Source organism: Podarcis melisellensis, assembly GCF_964234715.1.
Source record: "Podarcis melisellensis genome assembly, chromosome: 5".
In the NCBI taxonomy this organism is placed as follows: Eukaryota; Metazoa; Chordata; class Lepidosauria; order Squamata; family Lacertidae; genus Podarcis; species Podarcis melisellensis.
Window position 1 is genome coordinate 46947522 of NC_138537.1, and position 19355 is coordinate 46966876.

General features: G+C 43.3%; 1 protein-coding gene across 5 annotated transcripts in view; it reads right to left on the bottom strand.

Annotated features, from left to right (window-relative positions):
• Positions 1-18612, bottom strand: part of SORCS1 (sortilin related VPS10 domain containing receptor 1) — a 368116-nt gene extending 349504 nt beyond the window's left edge. For 4 of the 5 annotated variants that reach the window (XM_081912031.1, XM_081912030.1, XM_081912028.1 and 1 more), the window contains exon 1: positions 17188-18612. In XM_081912031.1, the coding sequence (XP_081768157.1) occupies positions 17188-17931 (744 nt within the window). In that variant the 5' untranslated portion in view covers positions 17932-18612. The remainder of the gene's footprint in view (positions 1-17187) is intronic. The other variant, XM_081912027.1, reaches the window with a different exon arrangement.
• Between the last annotated feature and the right edge of the window lie 743 nt (positions 18613-19355).

Genomic DNA, 19355 nt, shown 5'->3' on the forward strand with positions numbered 1-19355 from the left:
TGTGCTGTTTTCAGCTAAATTAGCATTTATTTATTCCATATGGTCTCTGCCTCCATCTTTTTTTTAAACTAACCAGTGATGAAATACTGAACACCAAGACTTAGCAACACCCTCTTGTATATTTTTGTGATGTGGAGGAAGACTTCTAGTTTCAGTAGGAAGAAAACTTATACTAACTGTAACATTGCACAGCTGAGATGCTCTCACCTTCAGGCACTGTTGGATGAGATAGATTTCAGCTGAAGTACAGGCCCACCCTTGACACAGATACCAGCTGACCACCCTGTATGATTACTGATAGCATGAGCAATATGGGGGAGTGTGTCCCTGTTGATTCGATGTCCCAGTGCATTTCAATTATCCACGGTATCCTTCTGGGGAAACTGTATATGTTGGAATCAAGTATGGCAGCACCTATTAAAGCCTGGTCCAGTTCTGCATGGGAGGTGGAACAAAGTCCACCCTGCCCCATTTCTGTACAGATTTTAAATAGAAAACCCATTTTTAAAAAACCAAGTGGCTATTTTTTTTTAAGTACTTATGAGGTGTTCCAAGGGCTACTGGGTTGCCTCTGTTATTCTAAAAAAGGATTTCTGTCCTTTGAAACTAGATAATCCAGTTGATCACAACATGAAGAAACTACAATGTGAGGCTTCTTTCACCTCACATGCTGGGAGTGTAATTGAGAAAAGTCTCTCTGGGACTGATGGGGTTTGATGACGTTCATTCACTCTCAGGAAGAATTGTATGGAGAAAAACATGGCTGCTGGTGGTATTTACAACCCCCTTTCCCTGTTTAATTTCAGCTAAGGAACCACCCAGCTTAGCCATGTCTGTTCCCCTGAAGTGATTACCAGCCTAGGGGCCTTTGGCTACCAGGAAATTTCTCTTAAAGCACAGATTGCCTAAGGCTGCCTCCTTTTAATCTGCAAATGTACCTTCCACATCCCACAGAATGGGCAAAAAGTGACAAAAATCTTCGCACCTATACTTATCCTGTGAGTGACATTTTTTTTATGAATCAAGAAAGTAACAGCACATCATGCTGTCTCCAGCTGTTGCCGCCTGCCACATTATAGTAACGATCTCAGCTTCCCGACTGCAATTCGGGTTGCTTAAATCATTGTTTCTGTTGCAATGTGTCCATCACAAAGAAGCATCCCAGCAACAGTGTCAATACTCTTTGGGCTACACAGAAAGAGGGTGGGAAAAGCTGGTGAACAGTTCTTTTTTTATATAATGAAGTGGGCAAAATAAGGGGCAAACCATATTCCAGTTGGGGATATGAACAGAGCCTAGCTGCCAAATCTAGTATAGTGGTACCTCGGGTTAAGTACTTAATTCGTTCTGGAGGTCCATTCTTAACCTGAAACTGTTCTTAACCTGAAGCACTACTTTAGCTAATGGGGCCTCCTGCTGCCACCGCACCACCAGAGCACAATTTCTGTTCTCATCCTGAAGCAAATTTCTTAACCTGAAGCACTATTTCTGGGTTAGCGGAGTCTGTAACCTGAAGTGTATGTAACCTGAAGCGTATGTAACCTGAGGTACCACTGTATAGAAGTTTGCTGGCTTTGCTGTGAAGAAAATTTTGGAAAAATATCCCATATTGTCTTCAATAAATTGAGACAGGAAGAAGAAGAAATGCTGTAGCCACGAACTTGGTCTTGTGTGTATTACCTGTGCGTGGTCTCCAACAAATTTCTACTCCAAGTACACCCACTGAAATTAATGGGCCTAAATTAGCCATGTTCATTAATTTCAGTGGGTTTAAGTAAGACTAGCATGGGATATAAGCACATATTTTGAAACGAATCTTCAATATGAAATGCATGGAGTAGAGAAAGGTGACAAAATAATTCAATTGTAATATGATTATGTTAAAGTGGCAGTTTTACAGTGCTTATTTGTATGGTAGTGTAACACATTCCTTAGAGGCTAGTGCTTTCTACTGGCTGTAGGAGCACAGTAAGTGTTCTAGGAAAGTTGGTGGGCATCTTTATTTTTTTTGACAACTAACAGGCCCCCATTGATCAGGATGGCGAACCAATTGATATGCTGGAATTGCTAAGGGGATATTGAATTGCATAAGGGCAGGAATTCTGTATACAAATGTTAAGGCTGAGTTGACAACTAAGGCAAAGTTCAGACCAATTTCATGCAACCCAAGTGACCTTTTAAAAATGTGGGCTCAATGCATCCATGCAGAGCCAACTTAAACCCAATGAAAATGTCCAAATGGTATAGAAATGAATGCAGGGGTACAATAAAACCAAGTCTGCTTGCCTTCTCCATTCGCTGATTAGAGTTTTTGCACATAGGTATATATAGTCTAAACCACTGAGCCTAGGGCTTGCCGATCGGAAGGTTGGCAGTTCAAATCCCCGCAATCAGTTGAGCTCCCGTTGCTCAGTCCCAGCTCCTGCCAACCTAACAGTTCAAAAGCATGTCAAAGTGCAAGGAGATAAATAGGTGCCGCTCCAGTGGGAAGGTAAATAGTGTTTCTGTGCACTGCTCTGGTTTCGCCAGAAGTGGCTTAGTCATGCTGGCCACATGACCCGGAAAAACTGCAGACAAACGTCGGCTCCCTCAGCCAGTAAAGCAAGATGAGCACCGCAACCGCAGAGTCATTCACAACTGGACTTAACAGTCAGGGGTCCTTTACCTTTTTATATATAGAGCACAGTCTCACTATGTGTACTATCTGTTCTCAAAAATAAATGCCAGATTGCACATTCAGAGCTTCCGCATGCTGTGGGTATATGGTCATAAGCCTTTATGTGTATAGGAGATGTATGGAGCCCAGCAACGGGTTCTGCACATTGAATTCTGTTTCCTTTTAAAATAACCATTTCTGCAGCTTTTGATAATCTGCAAAAAGTTTTAATCTTTAGGCTAATCTACTCCATCTTTTGTGTTTCCTGGTTACTTTCAGTAAGTCAGGATGCCTCTGCGCAATCAGTCAATGGCTCTTAGGGCAGAGGGGTGGCATTGCAGTGGCAGAGCCCACCTCTACTTTACACACTTTGCTTGGCATGACTGCAATGTACTTCTGTGTCTTTACCAGGTTACAATTATGTGTAAGGTGCTTAAACAGCTTGACTGTCCCAAGGCACTTTGCTGTATGAGGGAAATGACAAAATGGCACACACATTCCATATAAAGTTAGTTAACTGGCCTGTATCCTCACTAATGGATCTGACACATTCATTCATTCATTCATTCATTCATTCATTCATTCATTCCCCATCCTTCACCCTAAGGTGTCAAATGATTTGATGCATTTTTTTTGCAATTTAAACTCCTAATTTTTATTTTCCTGGCTTATTCTTGAAAATTGGGTAGATGAGATTGATATATAAATACTTTGAGGAAGAAGAAAGTTTTAAAATGGGGCTCCATTTTTTTACCTTAGAATATCAGGAGACCAAATTCCAGCACACTCTGCAGTCATCTAGTTACCTAAATGTAGCTCTGATTTATTGCACTGCAAATAGGCAGGACAGCCTGTTGCTCTGCCTTCTGCTGTTATGCCAGTCTAGAGACAAGCACATTCAAGTGGATTTTCTCTAGGTCATCTATCTATATTTGCTGCGGGAAGTGCAGATGAGCTCCGTGGGTGAATAACTGAGAATTTGTACAAGATTGCTAGTCAGCCATCCCCACTGGGCCAGCCTCAAGGCTTCTTCAGTCCTAGCCTTTACGCAGTTCACTAGCTGAATTCTGTGTCACTACTGACTACATAGTCATGTGAAGTAATCTTCACTTAGATATTTCTGTCTTGATGCTGCAGCCTGAGTACAACCAGGGCAACATTGCCTTCCTGAGAGTGCAGGCAGGTCAAAAGAGAGGGAGTTGAACTACTCTAAAATCTCAACAGCAAAAAAAAAACCCAACAAAAATGAACAAAGCTGCTTTTGTAAAAATGAAATCTATTGACTTTCACATTATCACAGGACAATGTGCCTTTGGCTTAGAAACAACAAGTCACACTATGCTGAATAATTTCCATGTAATGATATACTTAAGCCTCTTCTTACTTTTGCAAGCCTGAGTAAAAACTCTGCGGAAAGCAAATTGCATTTCCAGGTCAAATCCCTGCGGTCAAAACCCTGTGCGATAATAATCTTGACAATAAATGTTATCATTATCACTACCAAAAGACACCTACGTATAAATTAGACCAACATAGGTCTCCCACATATACACCATATATATATATATATATTCCTTTGACATTCATTTGAGCATAAAATTGAATTTGGAGTCGCCTATCTCCATGTCCTTTTGTATGTTTAGAGGCTGAAATTCAACATGCCACCCACCTCCCACCTTCCATTCTGCTCAATTCACTACACATCATGGTTGTGATGCCCTGCAGTGTCCCCTAGACTCAGTGCCCAGTGAGGCAGAACTGGTTGCACTGCCCTAAATCCGCCTCTGGAGAGGGAGTTCTTAGTGGCTTGATCTCATCCCAACAAGTGAAGCTATTCTAGCCTGTGGTAACTTCCTTTCCAATTCCCTGTATCATGATTAATTAGAGCTTGAGCAAGTCAGCTCCAATGGACAAGCTAATAAAAATCTTATTAGGACCAATGCACTCATTCTGATTTTAGAGTTTCTATTAAATGTTTGTTTAATACCAACAATGTGCTGAGGATGAAGATATCTCATCACCTCTACTGCCTCAGTAGAAGAAATCGAACTCAAGATCTTAGTACAAATTCCAAAAATTGCCCTTCTTTTCACGTAACGGTTTCTGTTCAAATTACTGATATATTAATGAAAACTTGCATTATATACATTAGCTGTGGTGGATTCAAAGGACAGTTTGAATAATTGCTTCATAGCTTATAACTGCAATCAGCCTAGAAGCAATTTAGACCTCTCGACACCAATGTGGCACAGCCCTCTCACACTGAAAGAACTCCAGATTTCACAAGAAAGGGTCATTTATTTGAAAGTTAAATTTAAACACCCGCTACACGAAAGCCGCCTGTGATTATTGGCTACCTAGGTGTGTGATGTGGGGCGCTGATAAGTCAAAGGAACACACAAAGCCTATGTCAATACTTTTGCATGGGTTATCTATCCTAAAGAAGGAACGCACATAATTTCAAAACAAATGAGTTTGGAATTCATTTTTCTTTTAATAATCATGCAGTTTAGTGTGCCTGGAACAGTTGCCATGTGTAGGAGAACCAAACTTCATAAAATATTTCATCCATGTTGAATACACAAAGAATATATTGTGCTTGGCTTTTTATCCACGTTTCCTCCCCCCCCCCCATCCACTCTGCCCTTCCCTGGTTATTCATGCCAGACTGAGCAGGCCTTTGCATAACATGAAATTAGCTACAACTGATATTCAAATTTTAAGGGATATTAGGAAGCAAATTGTCAGATGCTAGCTGCTAAGCATTCAAGTGTGTTGCCCTGGTGGCTGGTGGCAAATCTACTTGATGAATAGGTTTGGGCTCTATTCTCCAGACACTGCAAGTTCTCTGTGCATTATAGGCACCCCATGTATTTTTATGTCAGCCCAGCCAGTCCAACAGTACTTCTTCCTGCTGCTTCAACATCAGAGAACACAATGGCAAAAGAGACTTGCTTTATACCCTTTGCCTGTTCTGAGCCAAAACACAGCAGGTCGCTTCACCTTCATGCACTGTAATGTTTCTTAAAACTAAGAGAGGCTCATTGCCTTTGAGGCTTATGGGACTCTGAAATGCAGCCATTTTAATTCACCTCCTGCTGATTAAACAACAAGGGAACCAGGCAGCTGAAGGGCCTAGTCAGACATTTTTACCCTCCGCTTATTTCATATGTGAATATGCATATAATTTCCAAAACTTTTAGACAATAAGAAAAGTAGCTTCAGTGGCAGATGCTAGTGGAGGAATCAGTGCAAAGTGAAGTAGCTATTAAGGATGGGATGGAAATTCAATGAGTTTTGGACTTTATTGCGAACCTAATTTTCACTTTCTGAAACATTATGCAGACCAAAATACCTAACTTCAAAATTTGCTGCTCTCTGAATGTTTTGATGGAGTTCTCCAGCCAAATAATGTGCAGCAAGATAAGTATATTAGGGGAAAGCATGCATAAAATGTACATATTAGTAAAAATAATGTGTAAAATGCATTGTTGGAGGAAATTGTTTGTAAAAAAAAACCCCTTTGTATCAGGCAAAAATGCATACAAAATGGCATATATTAGGAGAAATGTTCAATACCATGCTGATGAATTTTCATGATGACTTTAAAAAATCATGAACTGATCCAGAAATGTGAAGAACTGAACTTAAGAGAGGAAAAATAAACTGATAGAAACAAAAATTGATACATTTGTCTGTCCCCAAAAGCTATGCACACCTTTGATGACCATTTAAGTTACTTAATCGACCATATTTATATTTTGAAGACAAATCATAAATGATTGTATTGCAGCAGCAGTCCATTCCAGCAGTGCTCCAGAGACAGAAAAGAATTGAGGGGGTGGGGTGGGGAGAGAATGAGTTTCTGTAGGAGTTTAACACCTCCTATTGAGACTGCAGTGCTCAGTTGTGCCACTTTATTGATATCCACTGCCTTAGGTATACACAACTGGGTTTAGGAGTGATGCATAAAAAAATCTAATTATAGTTTGAAAGGTCAAGAATAAGATTCCAGCATATGATTCAAATGCTAAAAATGACAGCAACCCTGTAAAATCTAATTCAGATACATCAGTACACAAAAGGGTACATCTAGGTTAAATGATGATGAGCAGAAGAAATGACTTGCTGGATCAGATCAAGGTCCATCTGGTCTTAGCAACCTGTTTCCAAAAGCCACCAGCTGGCTACCACCAGAAGCTGACAAGCAAGGCATGAAAACGATCACTTTCTCCTGTGTTCATTATTCATTCATTTTATTGGTATGCCGCTTTTCCACCAGAAGAAAATGATGCTCAAAGCAGCTGACAACATATAAAACAATACATTTCAAAACCAAATGGTGCATAAAGAATTCCCTGATAACATTACAAAACAATAGCAAATATAATAGCATACAGAAAGCAACATTTCAGAACTATAAATATAACATGATTACATAAACAACACCCAGCATCCAATAACAAAAATAACAAGGGAGCGTTACAGTTTCAATTTGGTCCTAGAAAAACCCCTTCCATGATGCTGCAGCAACTTGCAAGGCTTCCAAGGGCAGTGGGTGGGGTAGATGGAAATATTCCTCCCATGATGTTTATCCCCAGTAGCTGGTATTCAGATGCACACTGCCTCTGACCACATAGGTTCTCCTCAGCATTTTTGGCTAAAAGCACTGAAAGAAAAAAGACTGACCTGTCTTTCATCAAAACTAAGAATGGGGAACCTGTGACTTCCCAAGATGCTGTTGAACTACAACTCCCATAATCTCTGACCATTGGCACTCAACAGCATCTGCAGAGCCACAGGTTCTCCATCTCTCATCTACGCTGATGGTTTCCATAAGGATTAGGCAAACACAATGGATATCAAGTCTATTTGATTCCCATTGATACTTTCTCTGCAATTATGCAAAATTAGAATTTCCTATCAACTAGCAATATTGCTGTCACTACCTCTGCTGGATGAATTGATCAAAGAGAGCCCCTTTCTAGTTCAATGGTTTGAAGTGCACACAACACATGCTCCATTGGTAGAGAACATACTTTGCATGCAGAAGGTCCCATGGTCACTTCCCAAACTATCATGTTAAAGGAGCTGAAGGAGCAGGGCTGAGATATGAACCTTTATGTTTAATCCATTCATGGACCTATGGTCTCACTTAATAAAATAAATGATATAATCATAGAGGGGGAGAGACAAAGCAAGGTTACATTCCCAAAGTCACTTGGCAAGTGAAAATCTTGAATCCATGTTCTCCAGTTAAAAGACACAACTCATCTGTAAAGAACAATAGGTTTGTGTTCTTCATTCAGCACAAGCCAGTTTCCCAAAAGCTAGTGAATCATATTTCCTTTCAGTCCTTTCCATCACAATAGAGTTATTCTTGGGGGTGGGAGGGGAGGATATTTTCAGTATATCTTGTTACAGAAATTGTATAGTTTTTAAAAAGCTAGCTGGGCAACACAGTGGAAAATATAGCTAGAGCTGAATCATGACAAAGGCAGAAGAATTATGGCACCCATTTGGTTTGGTTCTGAAACATGAAAAGCTGCTTTGTTTTTTTGGTGAAACAGTTTTTTGTTTCAAGAACTGATTGCAGTTTGTGTTGGCTTCTCTCTACTGAGTGCTTTCTCACTGTAGGAATTTGTTTCGTATCAGGAGGGCATAGGAGAGATTTATGAAGTACAGAGGAGTATGATGACTATTATGTGAGAAAGGCAAAAAGGGGGAACTTGGGGGGCATTCTTTTATTTTTGATGGAACTTTATACGTCGCTGCCATTTTTAACAAAGCTCTACTCAAACGTGCAAAGATCCCATTTGTTCTGAGAAGCACTTTGTAATTTTAAAAACGCACTGACATAGCAAGAGACACGAAAACTTGAATACTCAGGAAAGCGTAGAAGGTACTTCAGGCTGATATAAGGAATGTGTCTGAATCCACAATGCATGCCCAGTATTCATGTGTTTTGAAGACACCCACCCAAGAGGTTTAGGACATTTTGTTGGAGATTAAAACTTGTGCTTGATATGAATGTGTGATTACTCTTAATTTTATGCCCCAAGACGTTCTTGCACAAGAGGAATAAAGAAAGATTGGTTTATTACATGAAATGAAAGTGACTGAATATATGGTTGCTCCTTCAGATACCCAAGTTACAATTACTGTGGGCAGCAAATCACACAGCATCCACACCTTGATCTAAAGAGTAAAATGATGCCTATTTCAAAAGTTGAGAGAGAGAGAAAAAAGAGAGAGAGAGAGAGAGAGAGAGAGAGAGAGAGAGAGAGAGAGAGAGAGATTTGTCACAGATCCATGCTAGAAGTGAAAAAAGAAAAGGAGGGAAGGGTTTACCTGTCTTGAAGTAAGTATCACCTCAGTCCCAGATCTAGAGGGCTGTGCCTTTTGTTTGAGAGTTATGCTCTCCCCATCAGTAACCTGTGCTAGCATGGCTGCAGGGTCTTTGCCACCCATTCATTGGTCCATGATCCAGCAAATCATAGAGTGCATATGGTTCATAATGGGAATCTTATATCAAGTTATGCCAACTTTTACTCATATCATGATCTACAGAGATAAACCACAGGAAAGGCTTAGATTGGCATCCAGTGGTATCTCAGGTTACAGACGCTTCAGGTTACAAACTCCGATAACCCAGTACCTCGGGTTAAGAACTTTGCTTCAGGATGAGAACAGAAATTGTGCTCCAGAGGCGCAGCAGCAGAGGGAGGCCCCATCAGCTAAAGTGATGCTTCAGGTTAAGAACAGTTTCAGGTTAAGAACAGACCTCCAGAACGAATTACGTTCTTAACCTGAGGTACCGCTGTACACCATTTCAAGGCCATTGTTTCTCCCACATTCTGATGCCTTCTTGTTCCGCTCACTACAGTGCTACATTTTCTTCTTATAAACCCATGCTAAACTTTAATGCCCGCTCATCTTGTTTGTGACCTCAGAAGAAGAACCAAACATCGTTCTTCACTTCTTCATAGATTTGCATTCCTCAATTTGATTTGCATCATTTGATGATTGTATCAAAGGGATACCTGACATGTGTGAATAATTACTCTTCCATTGAACACCATCACAGAGAGAACTTTCATCACCTCAAATGAAGTCAGTCCTGAGGATGTTTACATCTACTGTCACTGTTATAAAGTAAAGCGCTTTGCTCTGCAACATAAAATAACCTCTGACATTTATTGGAGGTGTTCTCCTGAATGCTGCAAACACAGGACAACACAAATTTTGAGAGTCACACGCTAAGGCATCCAGAACTGAGCTATTATTATACTTTACAATGTTCAAGCGTTATAGGTTTGCAGGTATAAATTCCCAGGTAGCAATTGCACAATTGTTCAGCACAGAGGATTCTTCCACCAAGGAAAGAAGCTGCATTCTCATTCTGTCTTTGTGTTGTACACAACCTTGCATTTTCAATAATAACCACATGGAATCTCATTATACCATCTTATCTCCAAACTGCCTCATAATGAGAGTTTTTCTTCTGAAGCCAATTTCTTTGCTTGATTATTTAGAGAAATAACTACAGGTTTCTTTAAAAGATACAGCCTATTTGCGAGTCTCCCTCTTGCTTTGCATCTTATGAAGCAAGCTGTAAGAAAGTCTTTCTGTGTGAGACCATACATTTCCACCAGCCCATCTCCAGGGAGCCATTAAGAGTTTTGATTGCTTAGGCTACAACTTTACGCACACTGAACTAGGAGCAAGCCCCACCGAACATATTAAGTCTTGCTTCCAAATAAGCATGCATAGGTTTGTGTTGATATGAATAATATTTCTGGAAGTGAATGGAAATATATGCACCAGAAAAGCACAACGTAGACCACTATCCATATTAGAGAACAGTCATACTATCTTTGTCAGTGTGGCCAGCCAATGCCTTTCTTTGGAGGTGGCAGCTAAACACTTGAGAAGCTGGGCCTGCTCCCTTCCTCCATGCTCATGCATGAGCACAAAATGGACTTGCCATGCAATACAGATATCCGCATCACTTGTTCATTTCTTAAACGTGTGCAAAAGTGTAATAATACATACAATGAGACAACCATCATAGAATTTGTTGCATTCTATGGTGGCTGTAGCTCCACCTTGTACATGTTCTATTGCTCTGGGTGGAGAAGACCTATCCTTTACAGGCATTGCTGCAGTGTCATGGTTTCCTGTTTTTACTGGTTTGCTTAATGATGGCTCCTATGCACTCAAACACAGGTTTGTTGTTCATGATAACGGTGGTGTTTCAAAGAGGACAAGAAAATATTTCCCTCTCATTGAGGCTGTTCTCTTTCCCCTAGAGGTAAAGAAAACCCCCACAAAAACCTGGCTTCTTTTCCCAGTTAAAATCAAGATTAATCATAAAAACAAAGGCAGCCATATTGGTCCATGAGAAAAATAAACCTCCAAAATCCACAGCAGGGCATAGTGCTGGCCCAGCCATTAGGCAGGGCAAGCCCACTATTTCAGGTGGCACATGCCCCCCAGGCAGCATGCTCACATGTGTCCCACCTAGCTATTGCCTCTGCCAGCAGCTGGGAAGCGCTGCCACTGTCAATGCTGATTGCATCCATTTCAAGTGGGATCTCACCCAAAATAGGTTCCAATGCTGGTGCTGCTTCTTCACTAGCAGCAGATGTGGCAGGATGAGGCAGCAGAACAGGCAGTGGCAGGAGCATGTAGGTGGTGGCAGGAGTAGTAGGAGCAGCAGCAGGGCAAAGTGGCACATCCCCTTTTGCCTCAGGTAGTGGAATGGGACGCATCACCTCTGGCTGCGCTGTTTTTATCAGGGCCATTCAAAATGTTACAAAGTATTGAGCAAGCTTTCAAGTTCTCCAGAACTCTTCATGAGGCAAAAGACTATATGAAGCAGGCCAGGAGGCATAGATGGGCACACAAAATAAATGCCCATACTGTATCAGCCTCCCCAAACCTGACATACTCCAGATGTTTTGCACTAGAACAGGACTTCACTTTCAAATTTCCATCCTCCTTGGCCATTGGTCAAGTGTGGTGTAGTGGTTAAGAGCGGTGGACTCGTAATTTGGTGAACCGGGTTCGCGTCCCCGCTCCTCCACATACAGCTGCTGGGTGACCTTGGGCTAGTCATACTTCTCTGAAGTAGCTCAGCCCCACTCACCTCACAGAGTGTTTGTTGTGGGGGATGAAGGGAAAGGAGATTGTGAGCCCCTTTGAGACTCCTTAAAGGGAGTGAAAGGTGGGATATCAAGTCCAAACTCCTCCTCCTCCTCCTCTTCTTCATTTATTTCATTTATATCTCAATGCTTCTCCAAGAAGTTAAGGATGGTGTACATGGATCTCTTCCTCTTCCATTAATCCCCACAACAACCCTGTGACATAGGTTAGACTGAGAAGCACTGACTGGCCCCAGGTCACCTAGTGATCTTCACAGCTAAGTGGAGATTTGAAGCCAAGTCTCCCAGTTCCTAGTACGACACTCTAACCACTACACCACAGCTTGGGGCTGATAGTACAGTGGTACCTGTGGTTGTGAATGGGATCCGTTCCAGAGGCCCGTTCACAACATGAAAAGAGCGCAACCTGAAGCACCGTATCTGCGCAGGTGCGCGGTGCAATTTGGCGCTTGTGCACATGCACGAAGCGTGATTTAGCGTTTCTGCGCATGCGTGAGCAGCGAAACCCAGAAGTAACCCTTTCCAGTACTTCCGGGTTGCCATGGGACGTAACCTGAAAGAACGTAACATGAAGCAAACGTAACATGAGGTATGACTGTAGTTGTAATCCAAAACTTCATGAAATAAAACTTCAAAGTTTTATTTATTAATTTCATATCCTACCCTTCCTCCCAAAGGAGCCCAGAAGAACCCAAAGGTTCAGGAAGGAGCATCTATATCTGTAATACCCCACCCAGTCCTCTTATCACACAACGCATGCATTATTATAACTTCAGACATTACTACAGTTTTCCACAATAAAAAACAACCCTCAGACACATTTTAGTGATTAGGCTACACTGTATGGCTGTTTTAGGACCAGGCTAGCTTGACCACTCTTGCCCATGCATTGGCAACCTCCAGACTGGATGACTGCAAACTGCTTTATTGCAGCTGCCAAGAATCTGCAACTAGCACCTAATATGGCAAAGTAACTCACTGGAGCAGAACATCTCCATTATATTACACCACTGCTGAAAGATTTGCATTGGCTGCCAATTAGCTATCAGGCTAGATTTCAGTGACTAGTACTACTGTATAAAGGCCTCTGCAGTTTGAGATCAGAATACCTAAAAGGTTGTCTCATCCCTTATGTACCAAACCCGGCAGATACCATATTATCAGGAGATCCGTTCCACGCAGTGTCAATTCTGGGCCTTTAGTGTGGTGGCACCCATGCTTTCAAACTCCCTCTCATAACATATCAGACAGGTGTCATTTTTACTGTCTTATCATTGCCTGTTGAAGACTGTCCTCCTTCAACAAGTCTTTTAACTGGAATTTTTTTATCCCACTTGATAACCAGATTTATTTGAAATTCTATATTAAAAGCAATTGTTTTTATATGTGTTTTTATACTTGCGCTATATGTGTTTGGTGTGTGTGTGCATGCGTGCAGTTGTTTTAGATATGGCTTTTATCACATTGTGAAATATTTCTTTGGGATGTTTCATAGGATAATAAGTGATCTAACAATTATGAGATGAAACTTTTATTATAATGGGATGGAATAAAATTATTCCATGATTGTTATTTCCAAACTGCCCTTTCTCCAAAGAGAACAGGGGGGTGGTACACAACAGAGTAAAACACTCAATACTGTAAAAAATAAAAGTCTATAAAATCCTTACATTCCATTAGCTATGGAATGTACACAATTAGACTTTCCTACCATTCCTTTTCAGTTTCTGTCCAATGAATTGCTTCAATAAATGCAATACTTGAACAATAAAGGGAATGGAAAGCCTTAATGAAATCCACAGGGGGCAAATCCCTGACTCCTTCCAGTTTTACCTACAATAGTGGCTAGGAGGGTTGCCACAAAGTAGAAAGGCCCCTCTAACCCACCCTTACATCATTTGAGCTCTGAAGAAATGACTAGGTTTCTGTGTCTGCAATAAAGCAAGCTAGTTTTTTAATATATTGAAAGATTCTCCTGTCAAAATACACCACCTGTCTAGCCTAGGGGTGACTAACCTTTTTGCGCCAGGAGCCTGACTCCAATCAATTTTTGCTGATCTTCTGAAGGCCTGATGAAATTTGGCAACAGCTGCAGCTTAAAAGAAGTAGATACAGGTAGATGGAAATATTGTCCCCAGCCCAGATGCCTGATAGGTGCATTAATTCCCCCCACCCCAGACATCAGATTCCCTGAACAAAGAAGGGGGGAACCCCCTCTTCAGCTGATCGGCCGAGATTATCCAAGAAGAAGGGCTCTTTTTCCTGTTCAGGTGTGAGTATAAAGTTGTGAGGTGGCCACATTCACTTTTGGTCACAGTGGCATACAGACCCTGGAGGACTGGCAAGGCTTTCAGCCAGTGAATGTTAACCACTCCTCATCTAGTCTTCTTCAGACATTCATCATATGAGCATGAGTATAAATGCATGCATGCTAACTCTATCTTTCTATTCTTCTCCATGCACTCAAGGATGACTGCCTGCAGTAGAGAAGTCTCCTGTACTTGTGTAGGCACCAACAACCACCTCCATGTGTTTAGTCAAGTGCCATTAAGAACACATGAATAGTGAGAAATACATTGGAAATTCAGATAATTGTTTTCAGTGTTTACATAATGTTGTTTAGACTCACACAATTCAGATAATATATTGACACAAGGCTAGATCATCTGAGCCTCACCTTTGGGTATCTGAGATGACTAAAATCATGATTGCCAGGAAAGGGAAAGTCCATGTGAGACAGAAAGAACACTTATGCGACTTGCAAGACCATCACATTCCAGATTGCTGGCGCTTCCACGACTTTTCCAAACCTTTTTAGAGATGCCTACTTTGCCTATTTGCATATTATCACTCTACATAAAGCACTGGATATACTGGTTCAGATATAGTCCTGAGAATCAGCTCTCCTAGTCACACATTGTCATACTTATCCAGAGTCAACAATGATCCAACACTGAATTTGGTTTTCAAATCTTGACACAACCAAAAACTCTAGTCAAGATGCCCCTGACATTTACTTTAGAGGGGAAAGTCACCTGAGACGGTAGATATTTCACTGGATCATAAAGACACCTTGCTTTCACCAAACAGGATGATTCAGCAGCAAGATCATTTTGTGCAATGACAAAAGAATGGTGATTGCTCTAGATTCTGCAGATCTAGAGTGATCTGCTACACCAATTCCCTGTCACCATACTGTAATGTGATGAATGTGTCATGAACACATAAAATAACACAACTGACTTCTATCACCCATTTAAACACATGCAAATGTTCAAAAGGATATGACCAATTGACTGAAGAACTTTTCTCTACTCACTTTGCAACAAGATTTGCCATAAAGGTAAATTGGAATGTAGCATTTTATAATTCACAATACAGTAATGATCAGAATTATATATTGTTTTAATTTAAAGTCTCCATCTTATCTCTTCTGTGCTACAACCCCAGACGGAAGCTTTTAAGCCTATTTTTAAGTTGTAAACCATTGCTAAGGACATGAATCATATGAAAGCTGTGACAAACTTGTTCAATCAGTTTTAAAAGTCTGGAGTTTGAAGTGGAGGATTGATTTTAGTGGACCTGTATTAGATAGAGAGATCTGATAGCCAAAATGGGTAAAAGGGGGGAAAGGTCCCCCGAAAAGCACAAGGGTTTTTTGCAGTATTGGATTAAAGTTCCTGAAAACCCTATAAAATTATGGCCTGGTCAATAAAGTCTGAATTCTCAAGAAGTGCTGATGACATCCTCATGAATACTAAATGGACATACTATGATTTATACTCCCTCATACCAAAAGGAATTTATAATGGTAAAATCATCATTTTTTAAAGCTACCATTGAAAGCTGGCTACAGGTAACAGGAACTAGAAGTGACAGACCCAAAGAATGCCTTAAGATGGAGCATGAAAGATTCAATGTGTATCTACCCTATGAATAAAAAAAAACTTTTCCTCTTTGTGTTTTGGTGCATCTTACATTTCCTTAGTTCTCTTTAACTTTGCAGGATAAAGTAACTCCCAGGGATCAGCATTATACAGGAGCCCAGTCTGCATTGTCCTAGTTCTCTAAAAGCTGATATCCAGTTTACACTAGGAAGTGTTGTGAAAGAAAGGAGCTCTGTTTATTGGGATAAATCTTCAGCAATGTAACACAAGAACCTTTTTTATTAAAAAAAAGAGATACATGTTAGAATGAAAAGGGATTTAATTACTGTAGATATACAGGATGGAAAAACTCTCATTTTAGTATCAACAGGGATAAAGCACAGAACAACAGGTGAGCAGTTGTCCCCATCTTGCAACCTGAGTTTCCTTTTTATATAAATAGGCACCTCACCACCCCTCGGGAGCTGATGATATGTGGTGGTGAGCCAATCCTCAGTTGCAAAACCTGAAGTGCTTTAGTATGCCTGAGGGAAAGGAATTCAGGGCAGGCTTGAAGAGATTCTAATACTGGCATGCGTTTGATCAAAACTGAACCCTGATTGCTCATGACATGATCTATTAAATGAAAGCTAAGGGGCAATGAATTAGTGACATAATAGAGACTGAGAGACACTTTCTACCCCAGTGTCCCAGTACAAGAAACACAGTTCTATAAATTTTGCAGAATCAGCCAGTATCACACAGGGAAAGAGGAAAAGAAATTGACTTGGCGATGGGAAAAAAGAGAAAGCTGTGTGTGCTGGTTAGATACATGCCATCAAATGGGAAGCCGGAGAGAATATGGACAGACTGGAGATCAGATAGGATCCAGTGAGGAAATCTGGCCTCATAGGGGGCTTTTGGCCCCCGACCACATCTCCATAATTCCACCACTCACCATGGAAATCAGGCTACAATTTGTGCCACTTTGCCATACCAGTAGCATCTCGGAAATGAAATATCCGACACTTTTCATCCGACTTTGAAACAGTTTGATCCACATCTTCCATCCTGCACGCGACGCGACCTATTTTACCCTCCGTGATCTCAGCCCTTTCCCACTCGCAGCGCCCCAAATCCAGGGCTCTCCTCTCCTCGTACATTCGCGTGCGCTTGAATGCCCCGAGATGCAGTTCAAGGCTGTGCCAAGTGGAGCAGGAAACTTTCTGCCCCAGAGAGAAAGCGCCACACGGACGCACGAACAGAAGACCACCCCTCCCTTAAAACAAGCGGGGGTGGGAGGACGGGAGCGCGCGAAGAAGAAGGCGAAACTCCCCTCGAGGGGCACTAAAACCGAAGAATCATCCAGTGCAGTGGGAAGGCGAGGTTAGCATCCTGCTCCCTGAATCTTTTCTAGAGAACAGCAGCAGAGATTGGGCCATCTCCACCCCCCCCCATCCCCCAATCGTGCATTATCGTGACAATGCTGGCTACTCACGCTACTGTTGTGTCCCGACCAGTGCACCATGGCTTGGTTATGCGCCGAATCCCCCGTGAGGGCAAAGGTCGTGCTCGTCAATTTCAGCTCCTCCAGGCGGAAGCGCGTGGCTTTCCCCGGCTGCTGCTCCGGACTTGCCCGTTCCCGGCTCTCCGGAGGCTTGTCTCTGTCCGCCGGGGCCCCTCGGGGCTTCCGGCTCGCCAGCCGCCTCCGATCCGCGCCGGGCTTCCTCAGGCGGCCCAGGGGCGCCGATCGGGCAGCGCGGCCGGCCGGAGAGTTCGCCACCGGGCGCCCGTCGGCGGAAGAGAACTTGGCGCGCCCGGCTCGATTCCCACCCGAGGGCGACGCTCGGCGGCCGAGCCGAGCCTCGGGGCGCTCGCCGCTCAGCTGCCGGGAGCCGGCCAGGCTGCGCGACGCGTCTTTCTCCTCGGCGGGGGCAGAAGCGGAGAGGGCTCGATCCCCGGCACTCGCCGGCGCCTCCTCGCCACCACCGGGGCGCCTCTCACCTCTTTCCTCCCCGGGTCTCCTCCTCGCCTCGTCGCCTCTTCGCCCCGCCGTCCTCAAGTGCATTAATAATCCGTCCGGAGCTCGCTGCTGCTCCCGCAGCTGGAGCTGCACCTGCCAACGGCACGAGCTGCAAGTGATTTCTGCCCCGATGAAGCCAAAAGTGAGGATCAAAAGCCATGTCCGGGCGGCTAGCAGAGCAACGTGCCAGCCTGGGTACCAGCCAGTAACTTTTCCCATTGCCCCTGATGCTGGTGGAGGGGCGGGGAGGGAACGTGTGCGAGAGAGAGAGACGGAGAGGGAGAGAGAGCGCGACGGAGTGAGAGGGAAGCGAAATGGGAGGGGAGTTGGGAGAAGACGGCAGGTTGTGTTTTATTCCCAGATCTGCTCTTCAAGGAAGGCAGCGGCGATAACTCTCTCGAAGTTTCAGACCCTGGATGCAGTCTGGGGAGAAAAAAGAGGGGAAGAAAGGAGAGAAACACCCCGCTTTCTTTGCTTTCGGAGTTCCCCCTCTCCCCCCAAAAGCTGGCGTCGCCGAGCGGGCTTTTGATGAAGGGGGGAAGCCACCAGCGCGCGGGGGAGGAGCTGAAGGAGCGCGCGAGAGAGAGCGAGGGAGAGCGAGCGCGCCAGCCAACCCCGGCTGGTGATTTCTCCGGCTTGCCTTTGTAGAAGAAGTCACCACATCGCCTCCCCGCCCCCTCGCGCCGAGCACGGCTCCTTCTCGTCACTGGATCGGGAGGGACGGGCGATCCGCTCGCCCCCTTTCCAGGCGCCCGGCGGCCGCGCCAACTTCTCCCTCCGCCAGCCTTGCGCGTCTCTTGGCCACCTCGGGGAAAGCGGCGGCTGTGTTGGGAAACGATGTGAACAGCGAGAGCAAGGCTCCTTCGGGAAGGGGATCTGACGGCGTGTGCCACTCAAAGTTCCCTCACGTTGGCGCGGTGGGTGGGTGGGGAGGGGTCGGGGTGACACCCGCGAAGGTGGGCGCAAGGAAGGTGGGTGAGGGGCGCTCCGGACTTCTCTGCTCCTGCCCAGTAGTCCCTGCTGAGCATAACTCTTCTGAAATCTCAGCCAACGTCCACTTTGAACCACAGAAATTTCACGTCAGAAAGAAGCACAAACAATCAAGTGGGTGCGCGCGTGCGCGCATATCTATATCTTTATATAGAGCAGGTATAGTGAAATGAAAGAAAGCTACTTGACATATTTCTCCGCCGCAGTTCAAAACAAACTTCCCTTAACAATGTTTAAAACTATATACAGTGTAGCATAATATCATCTTAGCCCTGGCAAAATCACAACAAATTTTCATGTCTCTAATTTCCTCCGCTGCCCCTGCCCCCTGCTATGTTTCTCGCCCAAATGAAAATTCATGGTAAATTCCGCAGTGGTTCAGTCCCTGGAATTGGGATCCCAGAAAGAATTTTACACAAGACAGAGTCACATGGAATGGAGTAGAGTTTGTCCCCGAAGGATAGCGGTCTCTTTCCCAGCCTGAATGGTGTTTCCAACATAAATAGTGGCTGTGTACACCCTTGTGATATTTTATTTGAAAGTGGGGTGCATATAACTATTTAAATAACAAATAAATAAAATAACGGCACAGCTGTTGCTTGAGCAGAGGCACCGATCCTTCATGTGGCTGAACTTGACCTTGCCTTGGCTAC